This window comes from Entamoeba invadens, assembly GCF_000330505.1.
Source record: "Entamoeba invadens IP1 unplaced genomic scaffold scaff_1105074725225, whole genome shotgun sequence".
NCBI classification, from domain to species: Eukaryota; Evosea; order Mastigamoebida; family Endamoebidae; genus Entamoeba; species Entamoeba invadens.
In genome coordinates, this window is record NW_004443552.1 from 198,761 (window position 1) to 220,729 (window position 21,969).

The following is a 21,969-nucleotide window of genomic DNA, read 5'->3' on the forward strand; positions in this document are numbered from 1 at the left end:
TCTCAAACCTTTTTTAAAGTAAATGTCTCGTCCCGAGCATATTGCTCCAGCAGAAATCTTTTACAATGAAGAGGAGGCGAAGAAGTACTCCACGAATTCCCGTATGTCTTTTATTCAACAAGAAATGACAGAGCGTGCGATTGAGTTGATGAATTTGAATGGACGGACCAATCTCCACATTTTAGATTTAGGGTGTGGGTCCGGGTTTTCAGGGACGACTTTAGAAATGAACGGACAGTTATATACTGGCATGGACATCTCTTTTGATATGCTTAAAATAGCAAAAGAGAGTAATGGGAGTGTAGTACAAGGTGATATGGGTGGGTATCTTCCCTTCCGTCCAAACACCTTTGATGGGTGTATTTCGATCTCTGCGATCCAGTGGTTATGTCAGTCAGACAAACGTTCACAAAATCCGTTGTCGCGTCTTCGAAAGTTATTTGAGTCCTTGTTTGGGTGTATGAAAAGAGGTTCTCGGTGTGTTTTTCAGTTATATCCCGAGTCACACTTCGACTTGGAAATGATAACCAATGCGGCTGCTAAAGCAGGGTTTACTGGGGGTGTTGTTGTCGATTTCCCTAACAGTAAAAAAGCAAAGAAGTATTACATCGTTTTAATGTGTGGAGAGCAGAAGGGTGGGATGCCAATGGCAAAAGGTGTTGATGTCGTCGATGAAGAGGAGACCAGCATCAAAGTCGATAAGAAGAAGTTCAAGAACGAGACAAAACCACGAAAGATTAAAACAAAAAGTCGTGAGTGGATCTTAAACAAGAAACAAAAACAACGTGAGAAAGGTTTGGATGTCAGACCAGACACTAAGTACACTGGAAGAAAGAGAAGTCGTGGGTTCTAATTGATTGTTCATTCTAATAACTTTTATAGTACCATTTACTATATAGTATAGAATTTGTCTTTTCTGGTTCTATTTCAATAAAAACCCATCTAAAAATTCCAATATAAGGAACGATGAGTAAGTCCCTCGTAGTGCTTTTCTTCTTTACGGGATTTCTCCTCCGTGTTGGGCTGATAATGTATGGGATGTATCAAGACAAAGTTATGAACCTACGATACACAGATATAGATTACGACGTATATAATGACGCATCCCGGTATATAGTGGACGGGGAATCACCATATAGAAGAGCTACATACCGATATACCCCACTCTTGGCTGAGATGTTAATACCCGACGTGACACTGAATGAAGAGTTTGGGAAGATCCTCTTCTGTGTTTTTGATGTTGTTATTGGGGCATTACAATATCAAATGCTGAGACAAACATTATCAGTCATGTGGTCGTTGGTCTATACGTCGATTTGGATATTCAACCCGATGAGTATCGTCATCTCGACACGTGGGAACGCAGAGGCAGTGGTCTGTCTCTTTGTTATCTTGACGTTCTACTTTTTGTACAAGAGGAAGATCTACCTCTGCTCATTCTTCTTTGGTCTTGCAGTGCATATGAAGATCTACCCCGTCTTATACGCTTTTCCTATTCTATTTGCTTTGGACGCGTTCTTCCCAAACAAGTCTTTTTTTTCGAAAGAGCGATTTTTGTTCCCAATTGTATCGTTCGGGACATTTGCACTACTCACTGCGTTCTACTACTATCGTTACGGCTTCCAATTCCTTTGGGAGACGTACTTGTACCACGCAACTCGAACGGATCATCGACACAATCTGTCAGTGTATTGGTATTACCTCTCTTTGGCATTTGACTTCCCGAAGTCTACTGTTCGGTCACTCATCAGTTTTTTGCCACAAATACTCTGTCTTGTTGCTGTTGCTATTAAGTACTGCAAGAAAGATATTATCTTCTGTGGGTATCTGATGACGTGCATCTTTGTCTGTTTCAATAAAGTGTACACAATGCAGTACTTCATTTGGTGGTTTGTGTTACTCCCATTTGTCGTCCCCAAAATCGTGAAAGGAGCATTGCATCATATTGTGTTGACCATAACAGTAATAGCAATGTATGTCGCTTCATATGGAGTGTGGCTTTATTACGGTTATCAGCTTGAATTTATGGGGGAAAATTCGATGTTTGAAATCTACTGCGCGGGGTTGTTTGTCTTCGTGATGAATATTTTGCTCATATGTTGGCATGTATACGTTTACACCCTTTCCGAGAAACTTGAAACCACAGAGAAGCCAAAAACACACTAATTTGTGGTTCGTATTTGTTATTTTAAATGGTAGTTTTATAGTAAATTGTACTATAATATAGCGTTAAATAGTTACTTTTGAATATCAAGTGGTGCTCTTTTTTATTATCATAATGTACTATATATTATAATACAATTTGTTATATTTATAAAAAATAGGAAATCTTGAAGTCCATTGAGCAAAACTCTTATTACACTTTTGAACTACAAAATAAACCATCAAAACATGGGAGAGGAAGTTCAGTCGATAGTTATAGACAACGGCTCTGGATTATGCAAATGTGGACTGTCAGGAGAAAGTCTTCCTCGGTCTGTCTTTCCATCGATCGTTGGAGTTCCTCGAGAATCAAATGTAATGGCAGGACTTGGGAACAAAAGCGTGTACTTGGGAAATGAGGCAGATTCAAAAAGAGGGGTTTTGACATTGAAATACCCAATTGAACATGGTGTAGTCACTAACTGGGATGACATGGAAAAGTTGTGGTACCACGCGTTCTACAACGAACTCAAAACACCACCAGAAGATCGACCGTTGTTGCTCACTGCACCTCCAACAACAACCTCAGCTTATAAAAATCGGATGATGCAAATCATGTTTGAGACGTTCAACGTGCCGTCGCTATTTATATGCCCACAGGCTGTGCTGTCGTTATACACATCGGGTAGATTAACTGGACTTGTACTTGATAGTGGAGATGGCGTGACACATGCGGTACCGGTATATGAAGGCTTTTCTTTGCCACATTCAGTGTTGTCTCTTGACTTAGCTGGAAGAGACTTAACAGAATACATGATGAAGATATTAACAGAGAGCGGCAATTCATTCACAACGACTGCTGATAGAGAGATATGCAAAGACATCAAAGAGAATTTGTGTTATGTAGCGGGTGACTATATGGACGAATTACAGAAGATGGAGAAGTCTGTTGATCTCAAGAAGAGTTACGAACTTCCCGATGGCCAAGAAATTGTTATTGGGAATGAACGTTTCAGATGTCCCGAAGCACTCTTTGTGCCGGGGTATATTGGTTTGGAGTGTGACGGTATTCACGAGACTACATACAACTCGATCATGAAGTGTGATGTTGATATCAGAAAGGACTTGTACAAGAACATTGTGTTGTCTGGAGGAAGCACGATGTTTTCTGGCTTAAGGGATCGTATGGAAAATGAGATTAAAAAGTTGGCACCAAGAACCATGGAAGTTAAAGTCATAGCGCCGGAGATGCGCAAATACTCTGTGTGGATTGGTGGTTCTATTCTAGCTTCATTATCGACTTTCCAATACTTGACCACTGCCAAGGAAGACTATGAAGAGTCTGGAAGTAACTTAAAAAAGTGAGAAAGTAACAGAATGAACTTTTTGTTATTGAAAATGTCAGATCCACTTTGAGGTTTCTTTTTTTAGTTATAAAACATTTGATTGTAGTTCTTCTTTTTAATTTTAAAACATTTAAAATCAACTCGAAAAATATGATGTTGTTATTTTTACTGGCGACAGTCCATTCGCTCGACTTTAACACATGGTACACACTCCACAATAAAAAATACCAAGCAGTCGAATTTCTGAGGCGAAGAGCTATATTTGCACAGAACGCAAGAGTGGTCTCAAAACATAACGCACTCCAAAGCACTTTTAAAATGTCGTTGAATGGCCCATTTGCTGATATGACAAATGAAGAGTACTTGAAAGTCAATCCAGTGCTTCCTCTGCCTCTTTCAGAGGAAACCCCAAAGAAAATTGGAACGAAAAGAACAATGAAAAAAGACCAAAAGAATGTTGACTGGAGAGATGCCCATATAGTGACAAGCGTGAAGAACCAACACGAGTTTAGTGACTGTCACTCGTGTTATTCATTTGCTTCAGTGTCCACTTTAGAGTCGTTGTATCTTCAAGAAGGCTTCACTAAATACACTGTAGACACATTGGACCTCTCGGAACAACAAATCGTTGATTGTGCTAAAGGCAGTCTTGGGTGTAAAGGTGGAGGAACATTTGCGTTGACGTTCAACTACATCAAGAAGGATGGTGTTGGTCTCGAGAAAGATTTTCCGTACACTGGTATTGATGGAGAGTGCACATACACAAAAGCCAATAAAGTTGTTGGGATCTCAGGATATACATCTCTCGAAATTAATGAAGACGTTTTGACACAAACACTCGATGAACACCCCGTTGGTGTGTGTGTTGATGCCACACACGATTCGTTCAAATTGTACGAAAGTGGTGTTTACGATGAACCAAGGTGCCGCAAAATCATCGACCATTGTATGGCCGCTGTTGGGTATGGGACAACTGAAGACGGTGTTGAGTATTACTTGATCAAAAATTCATGGGGGACCAACTGGGGCGAAGAGGGTTACATTCGAATGTCGAGGAATAAAGATAATCAATGTTCCATAGCAAGTGCAAGTGCTTTTCCAACTGGTCTAAAAGAGTATTAGTGTCATACCAATTCTTATTTCTTATTTAATATCACAAACGTAAAAAATAGTTATAAAATCTATTTTTTTTAAATAGCAACATTAACTATATTAATTACAAATTTTTGTAATTTTTGTTATTGCTATTAACACTCTGTATATTCAGATGTGGAACTAAAGTTTCAACCAGAACCAATGTTTCGACTAATTTAAATACTATTTGAATAATAATGAACACGTTTTTTATTTTTTTTAAAGTCCAAAAAGATCTTTTCTTGTTCAGTTTTTACAATGGTTTATAAATTATTAATTATTGGTCGATACTTTGTACCACATTTGTAAATTGATAATTGTATTTTAATTGTGTTGTTTTTATTTGTTTTACTTTAATAAATAAAGTATTGTTATAATTAATACACAACCATTAATTAAAAAAATAAACATGAAGTAAAGTTGGAAAGTTTAAGTTACAACAAATGAAATATATTTTTGATAGTTACTTATTGCATTTGAAGTCAATTAAATCATTAAGCATTATTGTTTGTTATATTTATCAATATTTTGTAAGTATTGATTATATTTAAGTGTTATAATCAACACTTTTATAAACATTAAAATATTTAAGTGATTATTTCTTTAAATTATAAAAGTTATTATTGGTAAGATGAAAAAATGGGTCTAATGAGTTCTTCAGTGTTTAGTCTGTCTAAAAAAACACAACGATACATTATTGTGTCGGTTTATTGAGTTGTTTGGTTGAAAAAATTAACTTTTATGTGGGTTAAAATAATATTGAATACAACAAAAGAAACAACATGTTGATTTTAATTAAATTAAATTCAATTTGTTTTTAATAGTAGATCAAGTACATGACAAACTACAAGACTCAATTACAACAAACTACTGTATTTAAAAAAATAAATTAACCATCCAAATGCTATTTAATTATTTTTGAACAGTAAAGCAATTGGAACAATAAATCAAACCCATATAAAAATTCATCAGATTTAACAATATTTAACAAGTCTTTATAAAAATTCAATGAAGTCCGAAGATCTTTGAATTTAAAAAAAAGTACGATCAACAATATTTTAATTAATAATTAAATCGAAAAATTTCATATTATCCCGAAAAAATTAATACGACTGGGTTACTATACCCCTTAAAATTATCTCCACTTTTCTTTTTTGAAGAATTTTCATAACATACAACTCTTCAAAACAAACTTAAATTATTTTATTTATTAAAGATACTAAAATTAATTAATAAAATAAGTATATTTTTAATAAATAATTAATTTTAATTAAAGACAAAAAATAAAGAAATTAATTATAAGAAAAGTATTATTGTGGAAATTTTTGTGCATTTTATAAACAAGAAATATCCACAAACCATTAGAAAAGTTAAACAACTTTTATGGAATGCCAGGTTTAAATAACAGAGACGAATTATTTTAATAATTACATGGCCACTTCGACAAATGAAGACATTTACATCAGTCGCCAAACCGCAGCGAGAACGCAGATGGTTGGAACAAAAGAAATTTATACTGTAGTCAAACAATGCAACTTTCTGATAGTTTTAAACTCAAATTTAACAGCACTTGATACCAGTGATGTCGAGTGTATTTTATTATATGACACCATTGATAATCGTCCAGTGCCTTATGTTCATTGTCCACCAATAAAATATAAAATTCAAGAAATGGAAGAACATATACTTACTGTTGAATGCAAATTAACTGTGTTATCGAGTCAACACGAAGATTCTCTTTTTAAGGTGAAGGTTATTTTAAAGAAAGAAGGAAGAGAAATCGCGACACTAATATCCTGCTCGATAAAATGCACCTCCAAACTCGAGTCAAAGAAAAAACCTAAATTTGACTCATTGAAATCGTTTGTTTTGTCGACTTTTTGTCGCAAAGATTTTTATATTTTTGTTAATTTAATTTTGAGAAATTAAAAAACTGCGACAAAATTGATAAATAGGAACAACGAGAAGCGGATACGACCGTCAAAAATAGTGGGGTCCAACTCCAACTCATCTACTCCGACATCCGAGTCAAGTATAACCACACAATCCCTTCTTAATACAAACACTATACTTATGGATGAGATCAGAAAGAATTTAAATAAAGGATATAATTTCCCTTCCTTTGAAATCGGGTTTACTAAATTCATTCAATTATCTGGACTGATAGAAAGACCATTCTTGCGACAGTATTACATCGATAGTATAAGAGCTATGAGTGGCAATTTGATCTGTGGGCTTGACGAAATCACAAGCGTTCTTGGTTTGTTTATTGAGAATCATATTTCATAATACTTACAAAAAGGAAACACACCACACCAAAGTTACTCAAATCCAATAAATCCACAAATTAGATTTGATATCCCACAGAACCAACCACTGCGACAAACACAATTCTGCATGGCACAAGATTTACCTAACACAATGAATACTCCGTTTATGAACTAGCCATTTGCATAGACAATATAATTTGATTATAGCTTTTCAGTTCCAAGTTCTTACATCAAATTTTTGTTTATATTTGAATTATAAATTATTAATTATACTTTATTATAGTTTGTTAATAGAAACTTTTAATAATTAATTGGTTATTATATATTTGCAACTAACAAATTAAATTTATTAATTATTAATTATTAATTATTAATTATTAATTATTAATTATTAATTATTAATTATTAATTATTAATTATTAATTATTAATTATTAATTATTAATTATTAATTATTAATTATTAATTATTAATTATTAATATTTATTTAATAATAATTTATTAAATTATCATAATATTATATGAATTATATTATTTTTTTAAGTTTCAGTTAAATTAGATTTTTTACACTGATTTATTTTCATTTAAGTTCCCGAAATATTTCGGAAATGATCACAAAAATAAATGCAATTCATCTTTTATTTTTAATTTAAATCATCATTTTTTGGGGTAAAACAGTTTTATTAAATGAAAAATCTTAAAAACAAATTTATTAAGATCGGCGTCAAAAAAAGGAATACTGTTTTGAATAAAATTAGTATCTTCTAATATTTCAACTATAATTCGAACTAGTAAATATTTTTATATGTCTTTTTTAGACTTTCAAAGTTTTTTCAGAAACTCCTGATTTCGTGGTGAACTTTCCTTTATCAAAAATTTATCACCAAATCTCAAAGTGTTATTATTCAACTCAAAGAACAATAACATCCCATTCATTATATAATAAGCTGATAATTATTTTGGTACAAAAACAATATTGGTTTAAACTGATTTAACAAATCAGGAAAAGACTCGTAATTATTATATAATTATTCTTTATTATAATCGATTAAATACTTGGCATCAATCACTTTGGATTTTTTTAACACCATTCGAAATGGCTTCTGTTTGATTTTGGCTTTAAAAAAATGGGGAGTATTGAAATTTGCCATTTCTGTGCCGATAAAAATATATTGGTTTGTTTTTCATATGACCTGACGGGATGATATAAGAAAATCAAACTAATATTTTAGTACAGGCAATAATAACCTGATATTCCCGATAATTTAAAGAAACCCCCTTCAACTTTATTAATACTTTTTTATTTTTAATTATTTTTTTTATTTTTTAGTCTTGTAAACTCCAACAATTGTAATTAAAAAAAATGATAAAGTAATTAGAATTGTTGATTCTAATAATTTAGGCGTAAATAATTGATTAATAGAAATAATTAAAACTGTCACAATATCCCAAAAATTTGACATTCATTTTTTCATTGCACAATTCCTGGTTTTTCATTCAGAATATTTCTGTTGTTTTTGGCAAAAAAAAAATAACTTCTTTTTGGGAGGTTCTATTCTCGAAAAATAGCCCATATCAAGACTCACTTGACAAAAAAAGGTAGTTAAAACCAAGGTGTCATTGCATGGCTTTTACTTATAACTATTATCATATTTTTTTTTTAATTGTATTGAAATTGAATCACAACAAGCAGTTTTGGTGAAGACATAGGGTTTGAAGAAGGAAAACCAAACAACATCGGCGAACATGCCGATTGTTAAAACCGGGACGGATTGCCCAATTTAGTGGCGACCCAAAGCAAAAATTGTCGAAAAGAAAAAAGCCAAAACGAGGTGAAAGGGTTTCGGCAGTGGTATTAAAAAAAATGGAGAAATCTCGAAAAACGCAATGGATCGCGACTCGATGAGCGACGGGTACCAACCTGAGACGCACGAATTGTGTCTTTCGATGGCCAACAAAGACGATGAGACCATTTTCTCGCACATTTTAAAGCAATTTACTGGGATAGCTCAAGACTATAATACAATGTTTAAAGAAAAGATGGAAATTGTTGACTCGCACGTGAAAGAAATCGAAGCGTTGAAAGCGGAGATTGAAAAAGCCAAAGACGATTTGATGCTCAAAAAGATTAAGAACTGTGACTTACAATTGCAAATAGAAAATGATAAGAAGAAGGAAGAAGAACGGGAGATGGACGTCTTAGACTTCTTACGAGACTTTTCTAAGCACTCTTCGGAATACAAAAAAGAGACGAACGAGGAGAAGCAGAAAGTTTCGGTGAAACTCTCAAAATCACTGCCCGAGGAGGTGTTTGAATTCGCGAAGAAAAAATCGATGAAGTACAAAGAGAAGGAAAAAGCAAAGAAAGAAGAGAAGAAGGAAGAGAAGAAGTTTTCTGGATATTTCTCACCGAAGTTGGAGAAGTCCCATCTCTTCCCACATATCTTCTTCGACGAACATAGACTCTCAAGAAGAATGTCACACTCATTTAAGTCATATAAAGAAAAAAAATCCGAACAACAACAAGAGGAGAAAGATCAAGAGAAAGAGAAGGAAATGACGTTCACGTGTGTGCGGTCATTAACTCCAAATATTCGACCAAATATCAAATTGTAATTCATTTTGTTTTGTAGTTCAATTATTTCATCGAAATGGGAGTTGTTTGTGCGTTAATTAATGGGAGTTTTGGAGGACTTTAATTCAACGAAAACATTCGTGTTATTATAAAACTGTTTTGCATTTTGTCATCAAAAACTGGATGCCACATATAACTGTTTCACTTGTTTTGCTTGTTATTTATAGTTAATAATACTATTAAACTATTATTGTAATATGGTTTATTTTGATGAACATTTTGCTTCGTAAAACAATCCGATGGTTGTTAAAATCAATGAATTGTTTGAATTCATTAAACGTGTTAAACAAAATCCAGACTTTGTATTCCTTTTAAATCTTTTAGTTTTATACGAAGTATCAATTATTACACTCTCGGTGATTACATACAAACTCAGATTTTGGTTCTTTTAAAATTATTTGTTTGTCAACAAATAATTAATTTATATAACAAGGAAAATGATTTGGGCACTGTTATTATTATGAAGTTATTACATCTAATACAATAATAATAAGTATTAGAACAATTTCTGTATTATTAATTATTAAAAAATTATTTATTTAAAACACTATAAAACACTTGTAATAATTGTTAATAAAAATAATTATTAAAATCATTCTAAAAATAAGAATAAAAAACATTTCTAAAAAAAATTGTTATACCAAACAATTCAAAAAATGGTAATTTTGTTAAACTAATTTCTAAAGACAAAACAATTCCTATATTCAATAATAAAAATAAACTATATATATGTATTCAAATTTTTGGAAAATAATGCATATATATAGCAAAAAATTCGAATAGATAAAACAATAGTAAAAAAACTAATAAGAAGTGATTTCTTGGATGAACTGAAATTTCCAGTGGATGTGGAAAATTAGCAGGATTTTAATTGTTGTTGTGTCAAGTCTTGTAACACTGATGTCCTTAGTCATATTGGGTGTCACCATTTTTGCGATTGTTCACTACAAAAACAGATACACCTTTGTCCCATGGAACATTATGGTCATGACAATATTAACTGGAATTACTGGGGCTATAACTTTCATTACTGGACTTGTATCGATCACTGGCGGTATTCTTCAACGCAAGATCTTCACGATGGCTGTTTGTCCTTTTTTATTATTTAATTATAATTACTTAACTATTATTCAAGTGTCTTTTTGAGTGTATACTTACCCATAGACCGTTGTCATGCTGATATTCTCCACAGCTATCGTCACGTTCATCGGGCTTTACTCCCTTTCTGGAGTGATTTCGACAGAAAAAACATTAGAGCGTGGGTGGAGCGAAATGGGCACTGACGAGGACAAGATCAGACAATTCGAAGAAGTGGTTTGTATTTGTTTACTATACAACAACTATAATATAACTATAAACAAACTCTACCAACTTTGACGTATTAATGTCCAGTGGGGGTGCCACAACTTCAACGAAAAGATACCTGTTGTCAATGTGACTGAAACTTCCATCTCTTCGAACGACTTGCCGTATTGCTCTGAAGTCCTTAAAACACCATTTTTGCGATATAGTGGGGTGATGCTGGGACTTTCTCTGATTGTCTATTTTTTGTTGATTGGCATGCAAATCATCGTCAGTTTCCACGTCTCTAAAGACGACAAGCCCGCAAAACTCGGCTTTGAACCGATTGATAAGGAACTTGGAACGGTTCCTTTCCAACAAGAGACTCCTCAAAATCAGTAATTTGTTCAGACTTCGAGTTGGATGACAATTTCTATAAATTATAATAAATAACCTAATTATAATATCATTTGTCTTTGGAGGTATCTTTCAACATTATGTGAGAAATGAACTTCAAAAACTGAACTGCAATAATCAAAAGCATTAGATGGAGTACTCCTTTCTCCTCCAATTTTTTGTTGCTCTTATCGTTGTTGTGTCATTTATATTTGTCATATTCTTGGTGTTCACCTTCCACTATTTGGAACGCGTGTTAATGAATTTGGTGAGTTTTATGATCATACTTGTGTGCGCTCTTGTCACGTGTTTTCTGATTGTTTTAAACACGTTTGAGTACTCAGTGAATTATCCATTGTTACCCGCAACGGATCACTTAAACCTCTCTTCAATCATTATTGGTATCATCTTCACGGGAGTCTATTGCGTCGTCGTCCCCTTTTCCGTGATCATCTTAAACGACAAACACGCCGTGATCAACGCTATTAGTGTGACTTTGCAGATAACGGCATTTTCCGTCTTAGTCTTTATATTAGCACCAATTGTTATAACAATGGAAGTTGAGAACAACGACGGGTTTTCAATTGAATCCATTTTTGTCAACTTGGACCCGACTGCTCAAATCAGTTTGAACAAATTGTATGTCAAAGATGATAACAACGTCATCGAATGGCTGATCTCAGGCACGTGTGCGATTTTTATATGTCTGGTCTTCTGCGGGCGAGTGATATTAGTGTATTATGGCGGGTATGGGACGGCATCCACTGGTATAGAAATGATCCGTGGGACGATATTTAGTGAGATGTCGCCATACCAGCGCAACGAGAAGTTGTATCTCTCAGACTATTTAAATGCTCCCCAACACAGTACTACTCAATTTAAAGAGTACACTAAATTGAAGTTAGAATTGTATCAGAAAAAGTACGACGCATTACATTTACCAAAGACACGAGCTTATATAGTGATGATGATATTTAGAATCATATTTGGCGTATTAGCTATATTGTCATCAGCTACATACGTTGTGTGTATTATAGTCAGTTTGTATGGAGATATCTTATATAGTCAATGTGGCTGGAAATGTGGGTTCATTCCTCAGACGTCGGGGAAGATCCTCCCCTTTGAAAAGATGCTTGATGTGATCAATGGAGATAACTTGTTTGTGTTGCGATTCATCATTCTGTTACTTCTTAATATGTATTCGGCGTTCACTGTGTTTCTTGGAGCTCGGCAGTTGTTCACACGATACCCAGGCGTGTCTAAATTTGTATTAAAAGCTAGAAAAACACTACCTGGTTCTGTGGTGTTAATAGCATCATTCATATGCTTGTCGTCTGTTGGATTTGTGATGCAAATAATATCGATTATGCCTAATGTTTTAATGTATGGATCACAACTGGACTCCTCTGGCATGAGATGTACTATGATGTCCATTGGTCCTTGTGAACCCACTGGAGTATCAAAGATGCTCTTCAAAATTATTGCAACAATTCCGTATGTCGGGCTTGTTATTTATTTGTCGAACATTTTCTACTTCTTCACAACAATTCTCCACGTTATAGAAGAAGTCGTTTTACTTACAAAGACTCTGTTCACAAAAACAGAAAAGTTGTTAAAAGCAAATTGATTGTTCAAATTATAGTATTAAGTTATTAATAATATAATTAGTAATCCTTTTATTATTGATAATTAGCTTAATAACTAATATGATATTAGTTATTATAATATTAGTTTATTATACTATTAATAACTAAATATATTAATCATGTTTGATAAGGCGTTCATTTAAATTAGTTCAACTTACTAAGAAGAGCAAAGACTAAGTCTAAAAGCTTATTTCCAGACTCTATTTCTATTGTCTCTTGTGGAGTGTGGACGTCTTTGCAAGTTGGACCTATAGAAATTGACTCCAACTTCATATTGGGATATTGATTCAAAACTATTGAATTCTCAAGACCAGCATGAATAGCCATCACTTTCATATCCTGCCCATACAACTCTTTGTACGTCTTCTTAGTCTCTTCAACCAACTTCGAAGCAACAGCAGCAGGCCAACCTCCAATGTCTGGAGTTGGTACTTCAATGACATACTTGTGGAATTTGGCCAAGATCTCAATTGACTGGACAACTTCAGCAAGGTGGTTGTTGTCTGCACTTCTCGATAGTGTGCATATGAACGTTTTATCATCATCGATCTTACCTATAGACAACGAGTTCGAAGTTTCGACCAAGTCTGGCACATCGTCTGAAAACTTGATAACTCCATGTGGAATGTCTTTGAGTAAATACAAGAAGTTCACGGAGTCTGTAAGAGTCAGTGCATTCATTGTCACATTCTGTGTTACTTTAATGTCGAGTTTGGGACCTTCTTCGTTCTCTGCGCCTTTATATAAGGTGCAGAGGGCGGTGTGATACTCCTTTGCTTTCTTCATGTATTCTTCACCATTTGGAAGTATCAGACTCATCACACCTTTCATGGGGATGGCATTGTCTGTATGTCCAGCACTGAATTGGACCAATTTGATGTCTTGCTGAATTGCATTCGTCTGCAACACTAACGCGACTAACCATTTTAAAGCACTTGCACGCTGTTTATGGATCTCTCCACCTGAATGCCCACCAACAAAATTGTCGACTTTGATCTCTACTAAGTCGCCAGTAGCACACGTTCGAGTGATTTGATGTGTCATGTTACGTTGTGCACATCCAGCAGATGACACACATAACTCGCCCCAATCTTCTGAGTCGACGTTAATCAAGTATTTAGCCGATTCAAACAACTCGCCCTCTTTTAATTCAATAGCACCCAATAACCCCGGCTCTTCATCAGTCGTGAACAAACACTCGACTTTGGGATGAAGAAAAGTGTCGTGCAATTCCATCACAGAAAATAACGACGCCATTCCAGCACCATCATCGGCCCCTAAAGTCGTCCCATCCGCGCATAGCACTTTGTCTTTGAACAACACTGTTATCGGTGTTGTAGTAAAGTCAAAGTCTTTGCCTTCAATAACACTTGCTACCATATCCATATGTGCTTGGAGAATAACAGCAGGCGCGGCTTCATATCCTTTTGAACTTGGGATATGGACACAGACATTATTAGACTTGTCTCTGCAAGCCTCTAAATGGAGGGACTTGGCTTGGGAAAGCACCCAATCCGAAAATGGAAGGCAATGATAACTCGGACGAGGTATCTCACTTAAACGCAAAAACCATTTCCAGTAGACGCGCTCCGGAATCGTTGAGCATTTTGTGAGTATAGAGGTATACACCTCGTCATTGTGTGCGATGGTAAAGTATCCCGTCATCTTCTTTTGAGTAATTGGAAGTTCTCAAATCTCAATTGTCTCACTCAGAAGTTAGAACATTCACATTAAGAAAAATCATTTTATTTAGTTATTAATAATATACTTATAATATTATTGATTTTATTATTAACATACTAAATGAATATCAACTTCTTTTTTATCCGATTATTATGTTTTTTGTATAGTTTTTTAATATAATAATTAAAGTAATATAATAAATCGAACACTTTATTAAGAAATGGCATTTAACTAGTTTGTATTTATAGTATTTTTATAATACATAATACCTGCAAATAGAATTCTGGATGAAAACTAAATGTTTGACGAGAAAAATCAAACAAGAACAAAACTAAAAAATCATGTTGCTAGTCTATCTTCTATTTGCAACGCAATCGAGTGCGTACATCAATTCGAACACAAGAACATTAAGAACAACAAGGAACTTTTTATTCTCATTCAGTATAGGCAATGAAGGCCTTTTAAGCATTGCGACAACGAACACCAATATGACAACGCCAGTGTATCTTGGACTTTGTGAAAGAGGGAAAGACTACACAGTGATGCCGACTGCGACTGACCGAGAAAAGTGTGAAAGACTTAAAAGTGTCTGTGATATATGTTTGTTGGATATTTATAGACAAGAATGGGAGTTAATGTGTAGACTCGTTTGAGAATAATAAGCCACAAGTCATCCCACATAGTGGAGTGTATGACTTTGCATTGTTGTCGTGTAACATGTCACATGTATTCACGTTTGCATATCAAATTCATGTCACCAATGGGAAGAGTGAGTTACCAATGAACCAAATAGGATCACCACAACTGTATTTGGCGCTCTTAGTCGCGTTCTCGTTATTGGCGATTGGGTATAGTGTGTGGTGGTTTTATCACAAACAACACTTCCAACAAGTTCACGCAGTGCTTTTCGTCGTGTTGGTGATCTATGTGATGAGGTGTTTATTCTCTAGTGTGTATTATACAACATACAACGGCACTGGCCTACCAAACAATTACTTCTTCTATCCAACTGCAATTCTACACGCATTCACAGACTATACCCCACTCGTGTTGTGTTGTTTGGTAACAATGGGGTTTGGCGTGATCTTTCGTTCTCTTCTCAACAAACAGACGCAGCCATTTGTTGTGATTTTACTTGTTTATCTTGTTGTCTCGATGTTCTCCCACGTCTTCAAAGACATCAGACTGATGGTTTCTTTGATTGGACTCTTTTTCATTCTGCCGATCACAGGGAAGTTCGTCGCGATTAACAAACACTACCTGACGTTATATATTCTGTCCGACACCGTTCCCATCACATCAGTCGATATGCTCAAGTCGAAGATCACAATTGTGCAGATGTGTTACTTCCTCGTGTTTTTAAGACTAGTGCTCATCACACTCTTTGACTTCACACAAGAACTCTCGATATCGAACAAACCATTTGTCTCAACCGTTTTCTTTGAAATCATGTTATTGCTTGTGACAGTGACTACAGTCTATTTACTTCGACCAAGACCCGACGTGTTCAGTGATATCGAGTTGTTGGAAACGATTGCACCACCGCCACAACCACGTCGACATTACGAAGTGATGAAGGACTTGGAGCAAAAAGTGGACTCTGCACAGATCCTGTTCTTCACATTTCCAACATCAACAACATTTCAAGACCAAGACACTGCGCCGATAGGAATTGCGTATGCGCAGTAAGAGATAGTACTAATGTATTTCTGTTCCTTTTTAGTTACATGTATTCCAAACGTTCGAAGGGATTTCAAGTGTTACAAATAAATTAAAAGTCGTCCCAGGCGGACCCTGTTTTGTGTGTGTTTTGAGGAGTTAAAGGATCTTCTTGAACGAATAGAAAGTGGTCTGTCTCTTCCTTTTTGTTTTGTGTTTCTTTTTTGAGTAAAGCAGCGAATGAAATTGATGGTTTAGTCTTTAAAAGTGTTGGTGTGAGAGTGTGATGATCCGTAGAAGCCTTTTGTGTCTCCTTTTTTGAGTTGTTTTTCTTGTCTTCAATTTTCGAAATTTGATGTGTCGATTGTTTGATTGGTTTTGCTTCACTCTTTGTTGGTTCTTTTGTTATGTGTTCTTCAAATAAGTCCATCAAATCGTCGATATCATAATCATCATCTTTTGGACTTTGGACTTTAAGTTTGCAGTGGGTGGGTTTTACTTTACTTTTTGATGAATTTGAGGTGTTAAAAAGTCCGAGTAAGTTGTCGACATCTTTTGGTGCAATTGGTGGTTTTGTATCTTTCAAAGTGATTGGTTCGATCTTTTCTTTTCGAATTAATTTACTTCTTTTTTCGATTTGAAGTGGCGTTGTTGGATGGATTAACCCGCCATCGTCTGTTTCTGGTTCATTAAATTTTTCCCATAGGGAAGGGGTGGATTTTTTTTCTTCGAATAATTCGCTGCTATTATATTCAGTTTCATTTTCGAGTTCATTCTGCGCCATCAAATATTGCTCGCCTTTTTCCCGTGTTTCTTGTTCTTCTTTTGTTATTCGCTCGGAGTTGTATTTGCCACAAAGAAGTCGAAGGTCTTTGGCTTGGTTGGAAATGCCAAAGATGTGCCGATACGACTGCTTTGCCCCACACATTTTACACGCAAATTTCTTTGTTTTGTTTTTGATGTGGACTTGAAAGGAACAACACTCAAAACACTGGAGGAGGACAAACTCTTGTGGCATTCAAATTTGTTTTATAAAATGTTTTTTTTATCAGTTTATTTTTTTTCTAAGAATTGGTAATAGTATTTTAATGGCAAATTATAATACAAAATGGTATTTACCAAATGGCTAAAAATTAACCAAATTTATAGTAAAAATAAGACATTTATGCTTTTGTCATACATATTTATACTGTCTGTCCAAAGATCTTTATTTCTTATAAAGATAAATTTAAGTTGTATTTATCATATTATTTGTACTATTGTTTTGTTTTATTAATTTTACTAAAATAATTAAAACATAAAAATAAATAATTACCATGACAATTAATTTGTCGTTTCTTTTCATTAAGGGCATGACAATTATTGCTCTTTTTACCGATTTTTTAATTCTTTTTTTAATAAAAATTATTTAAAATTTTCTTAAACAAAATGAATAAAAATTTAAAGAAAAATCAAAAAAACAATTTGAATTGTTTTAAGTTTTTTTTTTCAATTTTTTACAATGAAATACTGTTCACCTCCATTTGTCATTATTTTCATCTAAAATATTGTCAAAATCTTTTTTCATAAGAAAAAATGCTACGTGGAAACAAACTTATTCGAATTAATCGACTTTTGAGGAATTGAAATTAACTAAAATATAATTACTTTAGGTATAGATTAATAAAATGTTTATTATACTTATAGTATATTAAATCTGTTTAAAATAAAGAAATTATAATAAGTGATAAACCAATATTAAAAAAGTTTATTTTTTTACCACAATAAAAAATGGGAAAAACATTTCTTTTTAACTATTATTATACTATTTATAAATAATTAATAGTTAGTTTAAAATAAAATTTGATAATATAAAAATATTTTCACCAAAACGGTGGAATGCCGACTTATTTGAATCTCTCGAATTTGTATACATTTTCGGACAGACAGTTGTACTCCACAGTTAAAAATACTAATAGTATTTTTGTTATTAATAAAACTAAAAAGCAATCACTCTTTTAACACGGAGAAAAACTCGAATTTCAGATGGGTTGTTGTGCCTTAGTGAAGCGAGCCGCTATCGGTGCCATAATTGGGATCATTTTGACGGTCATTGCGATCATCTTGATCTTCCCGTTTGTCGCTGTTTCCTTTGTTTATTCAAAGGATTTGAAAGACTACAACACATGTATCTCTGATTATACTCTTGAAGACATGGATATCTATCACTTTGTCTATGAGTCGGGCTATTGGTTCGCTTTGTTGAATGTCGTCTTTTTGGCGGGTGTCGCCATCATGACGATTTTATCATTCATTCCATGTGTTGGGTGTATTGGATGGTTTGTTTTATTAATTAATATATTATAATGAATAGTATTCGAGTTTATTGGAATTCTATTCTATATTTTAATTACTTTTTACTATATATTAATAAGAAGGATTATTACATGCCCAGCCGCTTGTGGATGCATCCCATTCATTGTCATCGGATCGTTGTGCTTGGTTTGGGGAACAGGAATGTCTGTTGACACATGGCAGAACCAACAGAAGTATTGCTTTGAAAAGACGTACAACTGTTGCTTCAATGAAACCGGGTGTGTTGTCCCAGACTGGTCTGATTACTCCGAAAGTTCAAATCAACCAGAGAAACAACTCACAGAAGAAGCTTCACAAAGTTCGAGTGGAATGGTTCTCTGTGGTGAAAAGCCAATGGAAGATAACGACTTCTCTGTCACGTTAATTGCAGTATCTTTGATTTGCGGTGGATTCTTCATGGCGTGCTATCCCACAATCACTGGTTCAACTTCAAGCAGCGAGATTAAGACTGGAAAGAAAAAAGAGTACGAAGCTCTTGGATAAAGTTCTTTTTGTTAGCCTTTTTTTTATTAATTAATAGAAGTATTAATAAACTATTTTTAGTTAACAATAACTGTATCAAATGACTCAAGTTTGCATTTTCATCTTTTTAAATAAAACCATTTTTTAGCTGTTTTAGTTAATAATTTAACTGTAATTTGTTAATTAAATTGTATCTTGCATTTTTTTTGTGGTTTTTATATTATTATTATATAATAATTATTTACTATAATTATATAATTTTGAATTCGACTAATTAACATAAGCAATTTATAAATAACAATTAAGAATTATTATTTAGTGTTAATATGATTTCTATTATGAATAGCAAACCAGATAGTCGAAAAAAAGTCTTAAAAATACTTTTTACACAACAAACTGTAATAATAACTGCGTTAAATTAGTAATTATAATAAAACTATTTAATAATTAAAATAATTAATTAATATAAAAACAATTAACATGTTATTTTTATATTTTATATGAGAATTAACGAGTTATTTATTAATGTAATAATCATTCTGAATATTAGTATATATTAATTTACTATTAATATAATAATAGTATAAAGAACGCAATTTAATATCGAAACACTCAGGTTATTATAATAATAATGTTAATTAAAAAATGATGTTAATTGTTGTTACGAAATAGAACACCAATAAAGATAACTGTAACATGTTACATCTTATAAAGTTTGTGTTCTAAACTATTCGATGTGGTTGAAGCATTATTTTGTAGTGGTATTAGTGTTTTTCAAAACATAATAAACTTCGGTGAAAGACTCATGTTTTTAAAATAAGAAGTCAGATATCTTTGATTTTGCCGCCATATGCCCAATATATTACAACTTTGTATCAACTCGAAATTACAAAACCCAACACATGCAATCTAAAGCTGAAACATACAACAGTCCGCACGTAATTGCAAACAACGACACATATCTTTATTTACACTGTTGTGCAGTGGAATTGGTTCGCCAACTCAATTGGACCATTATAATAGCACCAAAGCAGAGAAAGACTTCGAAAAAGACAAATACATTGGACTACTATAGAATTACTAACATCTATGACTCTCAGGGAGCTACTGTCTATGATGAGAAAAATCCCATTCCACTTCAAAACGAAACAGTTATTGGCTCATCTTTTGAAGATTCTTCAATAAAAACTAATGCAGCTTCAAGGAAAAGAACAAAGAAAAACGACAAGAAGAACGTTCCGATACTTTTGCAAACAATGAACGAGCAACTGAAGAAAACAAACGACAAAAACCAAAAATGCAAAACGACCAAAAAATCCGTATCTTCTGTTTCTCGAGAAAGACTGAACTATATTTACTCTACTGAAAATGGTGATACAAATCCAATCAAATGTTATAAAGATGAAATTAATAGAAGAGGGTATAAACTATACTTAAAGTTACGTGACTTGTTCAAAAACACTGAGCGAAATATTCCCAGTGTTATGCTCTACAAAGATAGGGATCTCCCTGATAAAGATATGAAATATACTCCTCTTCCATTGTCTAAGGTTGATGCATATGACTTTAATCCTGAAGCTGATGGTGTCAAATCAAACACAAATTCATATGAGAGAAATACCCTTGAATATACTCCAGAAATCGAACCAGGTGACACTCAATCATCTCCACCTTTTCTTGATTACACTAGTGAAAACACTCCAACGACACAACAAGTTGTGTTTCAAAATGTAGAACCGTTTACACAAGACTGGGAATTGAATTTTGTCAAGACTCAAGGCTCTATCCCTTATTACACATTTGAAAATATGGAGATCCCAGACTTTGAAATTATAAATAGATCAAAATACTTTTTAATAACTGCAAACAAATATATATGGTACACTGACCATGATTATAATGTTTTAAATTGGAAGGTTTATTCCCAAAATGGACAACTCTATGCTACCAATGGGGAATATTACTTCTCATTCGTGTTTACCAATCTATGGTAATCCGTTAATATTCTTGTGCTTTGCACTACGCTTTGTTACTGCGTTAAGTGACTTTGTTTATATATTTAGTTTGATAGGATAAAAAGAATAGTTTTATAATTAGACAATTATAGTTGATAATGTAGTTTTATATTTTTAATAATAAATAACTATAAGATTATTATATTACTATTACTTGTATTTGAACTAATACATAAACTATTATAATAATAAAGATCACAAAGAATGCAATAACATTCAAAGCAATTTCTACTTGTCTTTTGTTAAGTCTTTAAAGTGTTTATATATTCAATATTGGCTGTGATTTCTAGTGCAAAGGTTATAAGATCTGTTGCGTATTTGTTAGTTGATAACAAAAATGGCGTTCTTTCTAAGATGTTTGAAAAAATTTGTCCAGATTAATCGAGAAGTTTTGTGATGGTGAAAAACTGTGAACTTATTTGAATCAAATCTTCATAAGAATACACTCTGTAAAGGTATTTTTCTATACAGTATGGTATATTTATATATAAAGTATAGTTTTTAAGAAGGCACAAAAAAAGACTCACAAATTTTTTTCAACAACACAAATAGTAATTGAAAAAAAAGATTAAATTCATAATGAAAAAAAGGACAAAAAAATGAAAAAAAAACAAGAAGGTAAAAATGAGATGGTAGATTGAGATGGTCGAAATGAAAAGTGAAAGTGAATTATTTAAGGCTGGAAATTGTAACTGAAAAACAAAGATGACAAAAGAGTATCTGAGCAAAACAGTCAAGATCACAATCAATGAAGACGATTGCTTGGGGTCTGAATGTTCAGCTTGTTGTGCTGCTTGTCCAGTCCAAGTGTATGAAATGGTAAATGATAAGGCAAAAGCAACTAATGTATGTGCCTGTTGTATGACTTTATCCTGTGTTGGAGTATGTCCAAACTCATGCATAGAAGTGGTTTCGATATAATAATACACTTTTTGTTATATTGTTT

General features: G+C 33.3%; 13 protein-coding genes across 13 annotated transcripts; 11 read left to right on the forward strand and 2 right to left on the reverse strand.

Moving 5' to 3' along the window:
• Window positions 1-22: 22 nt before the first annotated feature.
• On the forward strand, window positions 23-853 carry EIN_381000 (hypothetical protein; the record flags this gene model as incomplete). The annotated part of the gene is made up of 1 exon (XM_004258866.1): window positions 23-853. One exon carries the CDS (start codon window positions 23-25, stop codon window positions 851-853), a length of 831 nt encoding a protein of 276 aa, XP_004258914.1.
• Window positions 854-966: 113 nt separating this feature from the next.
• Window positions 967-2,166, forward strand: EIN_381010 (GPI mannosyltransferase, putative; the record flags this gene model as incomplete). The annotated part of the gene is made up of 1 exon (XM_004258867.1): window positions 967-2,166. The coding sequence occupies one exon, from the start codon at window positions 967-969 to the stop codon at window positions 2,164-2,166; it is 1,200 nt and encodes a 399-aa protein (XP_004258915.1).
• Window positions 2,167-2,391: 225 nt separating this feature from the next.
• Window positions 2,392-3,507, forward strand: EIN_381020 (actin, putative; the record flags this gene model as incomplete). The annotated part of the gene is made up of 1 exon (XM_004258868.1): window positions 2,392-3,507. The coding sequence occupies one exon, from the start codon at window positions 2,392-2,394 to the stop codon at window positions 3,505-3,507; it is 1,116 nt and encodes a 371-aa protein (XP_004258916.1).
• Window positions 3,508-3,641: 134 nt separating this feature from the next.
• EIN_381030 (cysteine proteinase 1 precursor, putative) lies at window positions 3,642-4,610 on the forward strand (the record flags this gene model as incomplete). Its single annotated transcript, XM_004258869.1, has 1 exon — window positions 3,642-4,610. One exon carries the CDS (start codon window positions 3,642-3,644, stop codon window positions 4,608-4,610), a length of 969 nt encoding a protein of 322 aa, XP_004258917.1.
• Window positions 4,611-6,053: 1,443 nt separating this feature from the next.
• Window positions 6,054-7,067, forward strand: EIN_381040 (hypothetical protein; the record flags this gene model as incomplete). Its single annotated transcript, XM_004258870.1, has 3 exons — window positions 6,054-6,484; window positions 6,578-6,882; window positions 6,925-7,067. 3 exons carry the CDS (start codon window positions 6,054-6,056, stop codon window positions 7,065-7,067), a joined length of 879 nt encoding a protein of 292 aa, XP_004258918.1.
• Window positions 7,068-8,778: 1,711 nt separating this feature from the next.
• EIN_381050 (hypothetical protein) lies at window positions 8,779-9,507 on the forward strand (the record flags this gene model as incomplete). Its single annotated transcript, XM_004258871.1, has 1 exon — window positions 8,779-9,507. One exon carries the CDS (start codon window positions 8,779-8,781, stop codon window positions 9,505-9,507), a length of 729 nt encoding a protein of 242 aa, XP_004258919.1.
• Window positions 9,508-10,372: 865 nt separating this feature from the next.
• On the forward strand, window positions 10,373-11,209 carry EIN_381060 (hypothetical protein; the record flags this gene model as incomplete). Its single annotated transcript, XM_004258872.1, has 3 exons — window positions 10,373-10,612; window positions 10,691-10,840; window positions 10,919-11,209. 3 exons carry the CDS (start codon window positions 10,373-10,375, stop codon window positions 11,207-11,209), a joined length of 681 nt encoding a protein of 226 aa, XP_004258920.1.
• Window positions 11,210-11,354: 145 nt separating this feature from the next.
• EIN_381070 (hypothetical protein) lies at window positions 11,355-12,830 on the forward strand (the record flags this gene model as incomplete). The annotated part of the gene is made up of 1 exon (XM_004258873.1): window positions 11,355-12,830. The coding sequence occupies one exon, from the start codon at window positions 11,355-11,357 to the stop codon at window positions 12,828-12,830; it is 1,476 nt and encodes a 491-aa protein (XP_004258921.1).
• A 163-nt stretch (window positions 12,831-12,993) lies between these two features.
• EIN_381080 (aminoacyl-histidine dipeptidase, putative) lies at window positions 12,994-14,514 on the reverse strand (the record flags this gene model as incomplete). Its single annotated transcript, XM_004258874.1, has 1 exon — window positions 12,994-14,514. The coding sequence occupies one exon, from the start codon at window positions 14,512-14,514 to the stop codon at window positions 12,994-12,996; it is 1,521 nt and encodes a 506-aa protein (XP_004258922.1).
• Window positions 14,515-14,873: 359 nt separating this feature from the next.
• EIN_381090 (hypothetical protein) lies at window positions 14,874-16,221 on the forward strand (the record flags this gene model as incomplete). Its single annotated transcript, XM_004258875.1, has 2 exons — window positions 14,874-15,132; window positions 15,176-16,221. The coding sequence occupies 2 exons, from the start codon at window positions 14,874-14,876 to the stop codon at window positions 16,219-16,221; spliced, it is 1,305 nt and encodes a 434-aa protein (XP_004258923.1).
• An 82-nt stretch (window positions 16,222-16,303) lies between these two features.
• EIN_381100 (hypothetical protein) lies at window positions 16,304-17,209 on the reverse strand (the record flags this gene model as incomplete). Its single annotated transcript, XM_004258876.1, has 1 exon — window positions 16,304-17,209. The coding sequence occupies one exon, from the start codon at window positions 17,207-17,209 to the stop codon at window positions 16,304-16,306; it is 906 nt and encodes a 301-aa protein (XP_004258924.1).
• A 1,007-nt stretch (window positions 17,210-18,216) lies between these two features.
• Window positions 18,217-19,029, forward strand: EIN_381110 (hypothetical protein; the record flags this gene model as incomplete). The annotated part of the gene is made up of 2 exons (XM_004258877.1): window positions 18,217-18,509; window positions 18,609-19,029. The coding sequence occupies 2 exons, from the start codon at window positions 18,217-18,219 to the stop codon at window positions 19,027-19,029; spliced, it is 714 nt and encodes a 237-aa protein (XP_004258925.1).
• An 881-nt stretch (window positions 19,030-19,910) lies between these two features.
• EIN_381120 (hypothetical protein) lies at window positions 19,911-21,002 on the forward strand (the record flags this gene model as incomplete). Its single annotated transcript, XM_004258878.1, has 1 exon — window positions 19,911-21,002. The coding sequence occupies one exon, from the start codon at window positions 19,911-19,913 to the stop codon at window positions 21,000-21,002; it is 1,092 nt and encodes a 363-aa protein (XP_004258926.1).
• Between the last annotated feature and the right edge of the window lie 967 nt (window positions 21,003-21,969).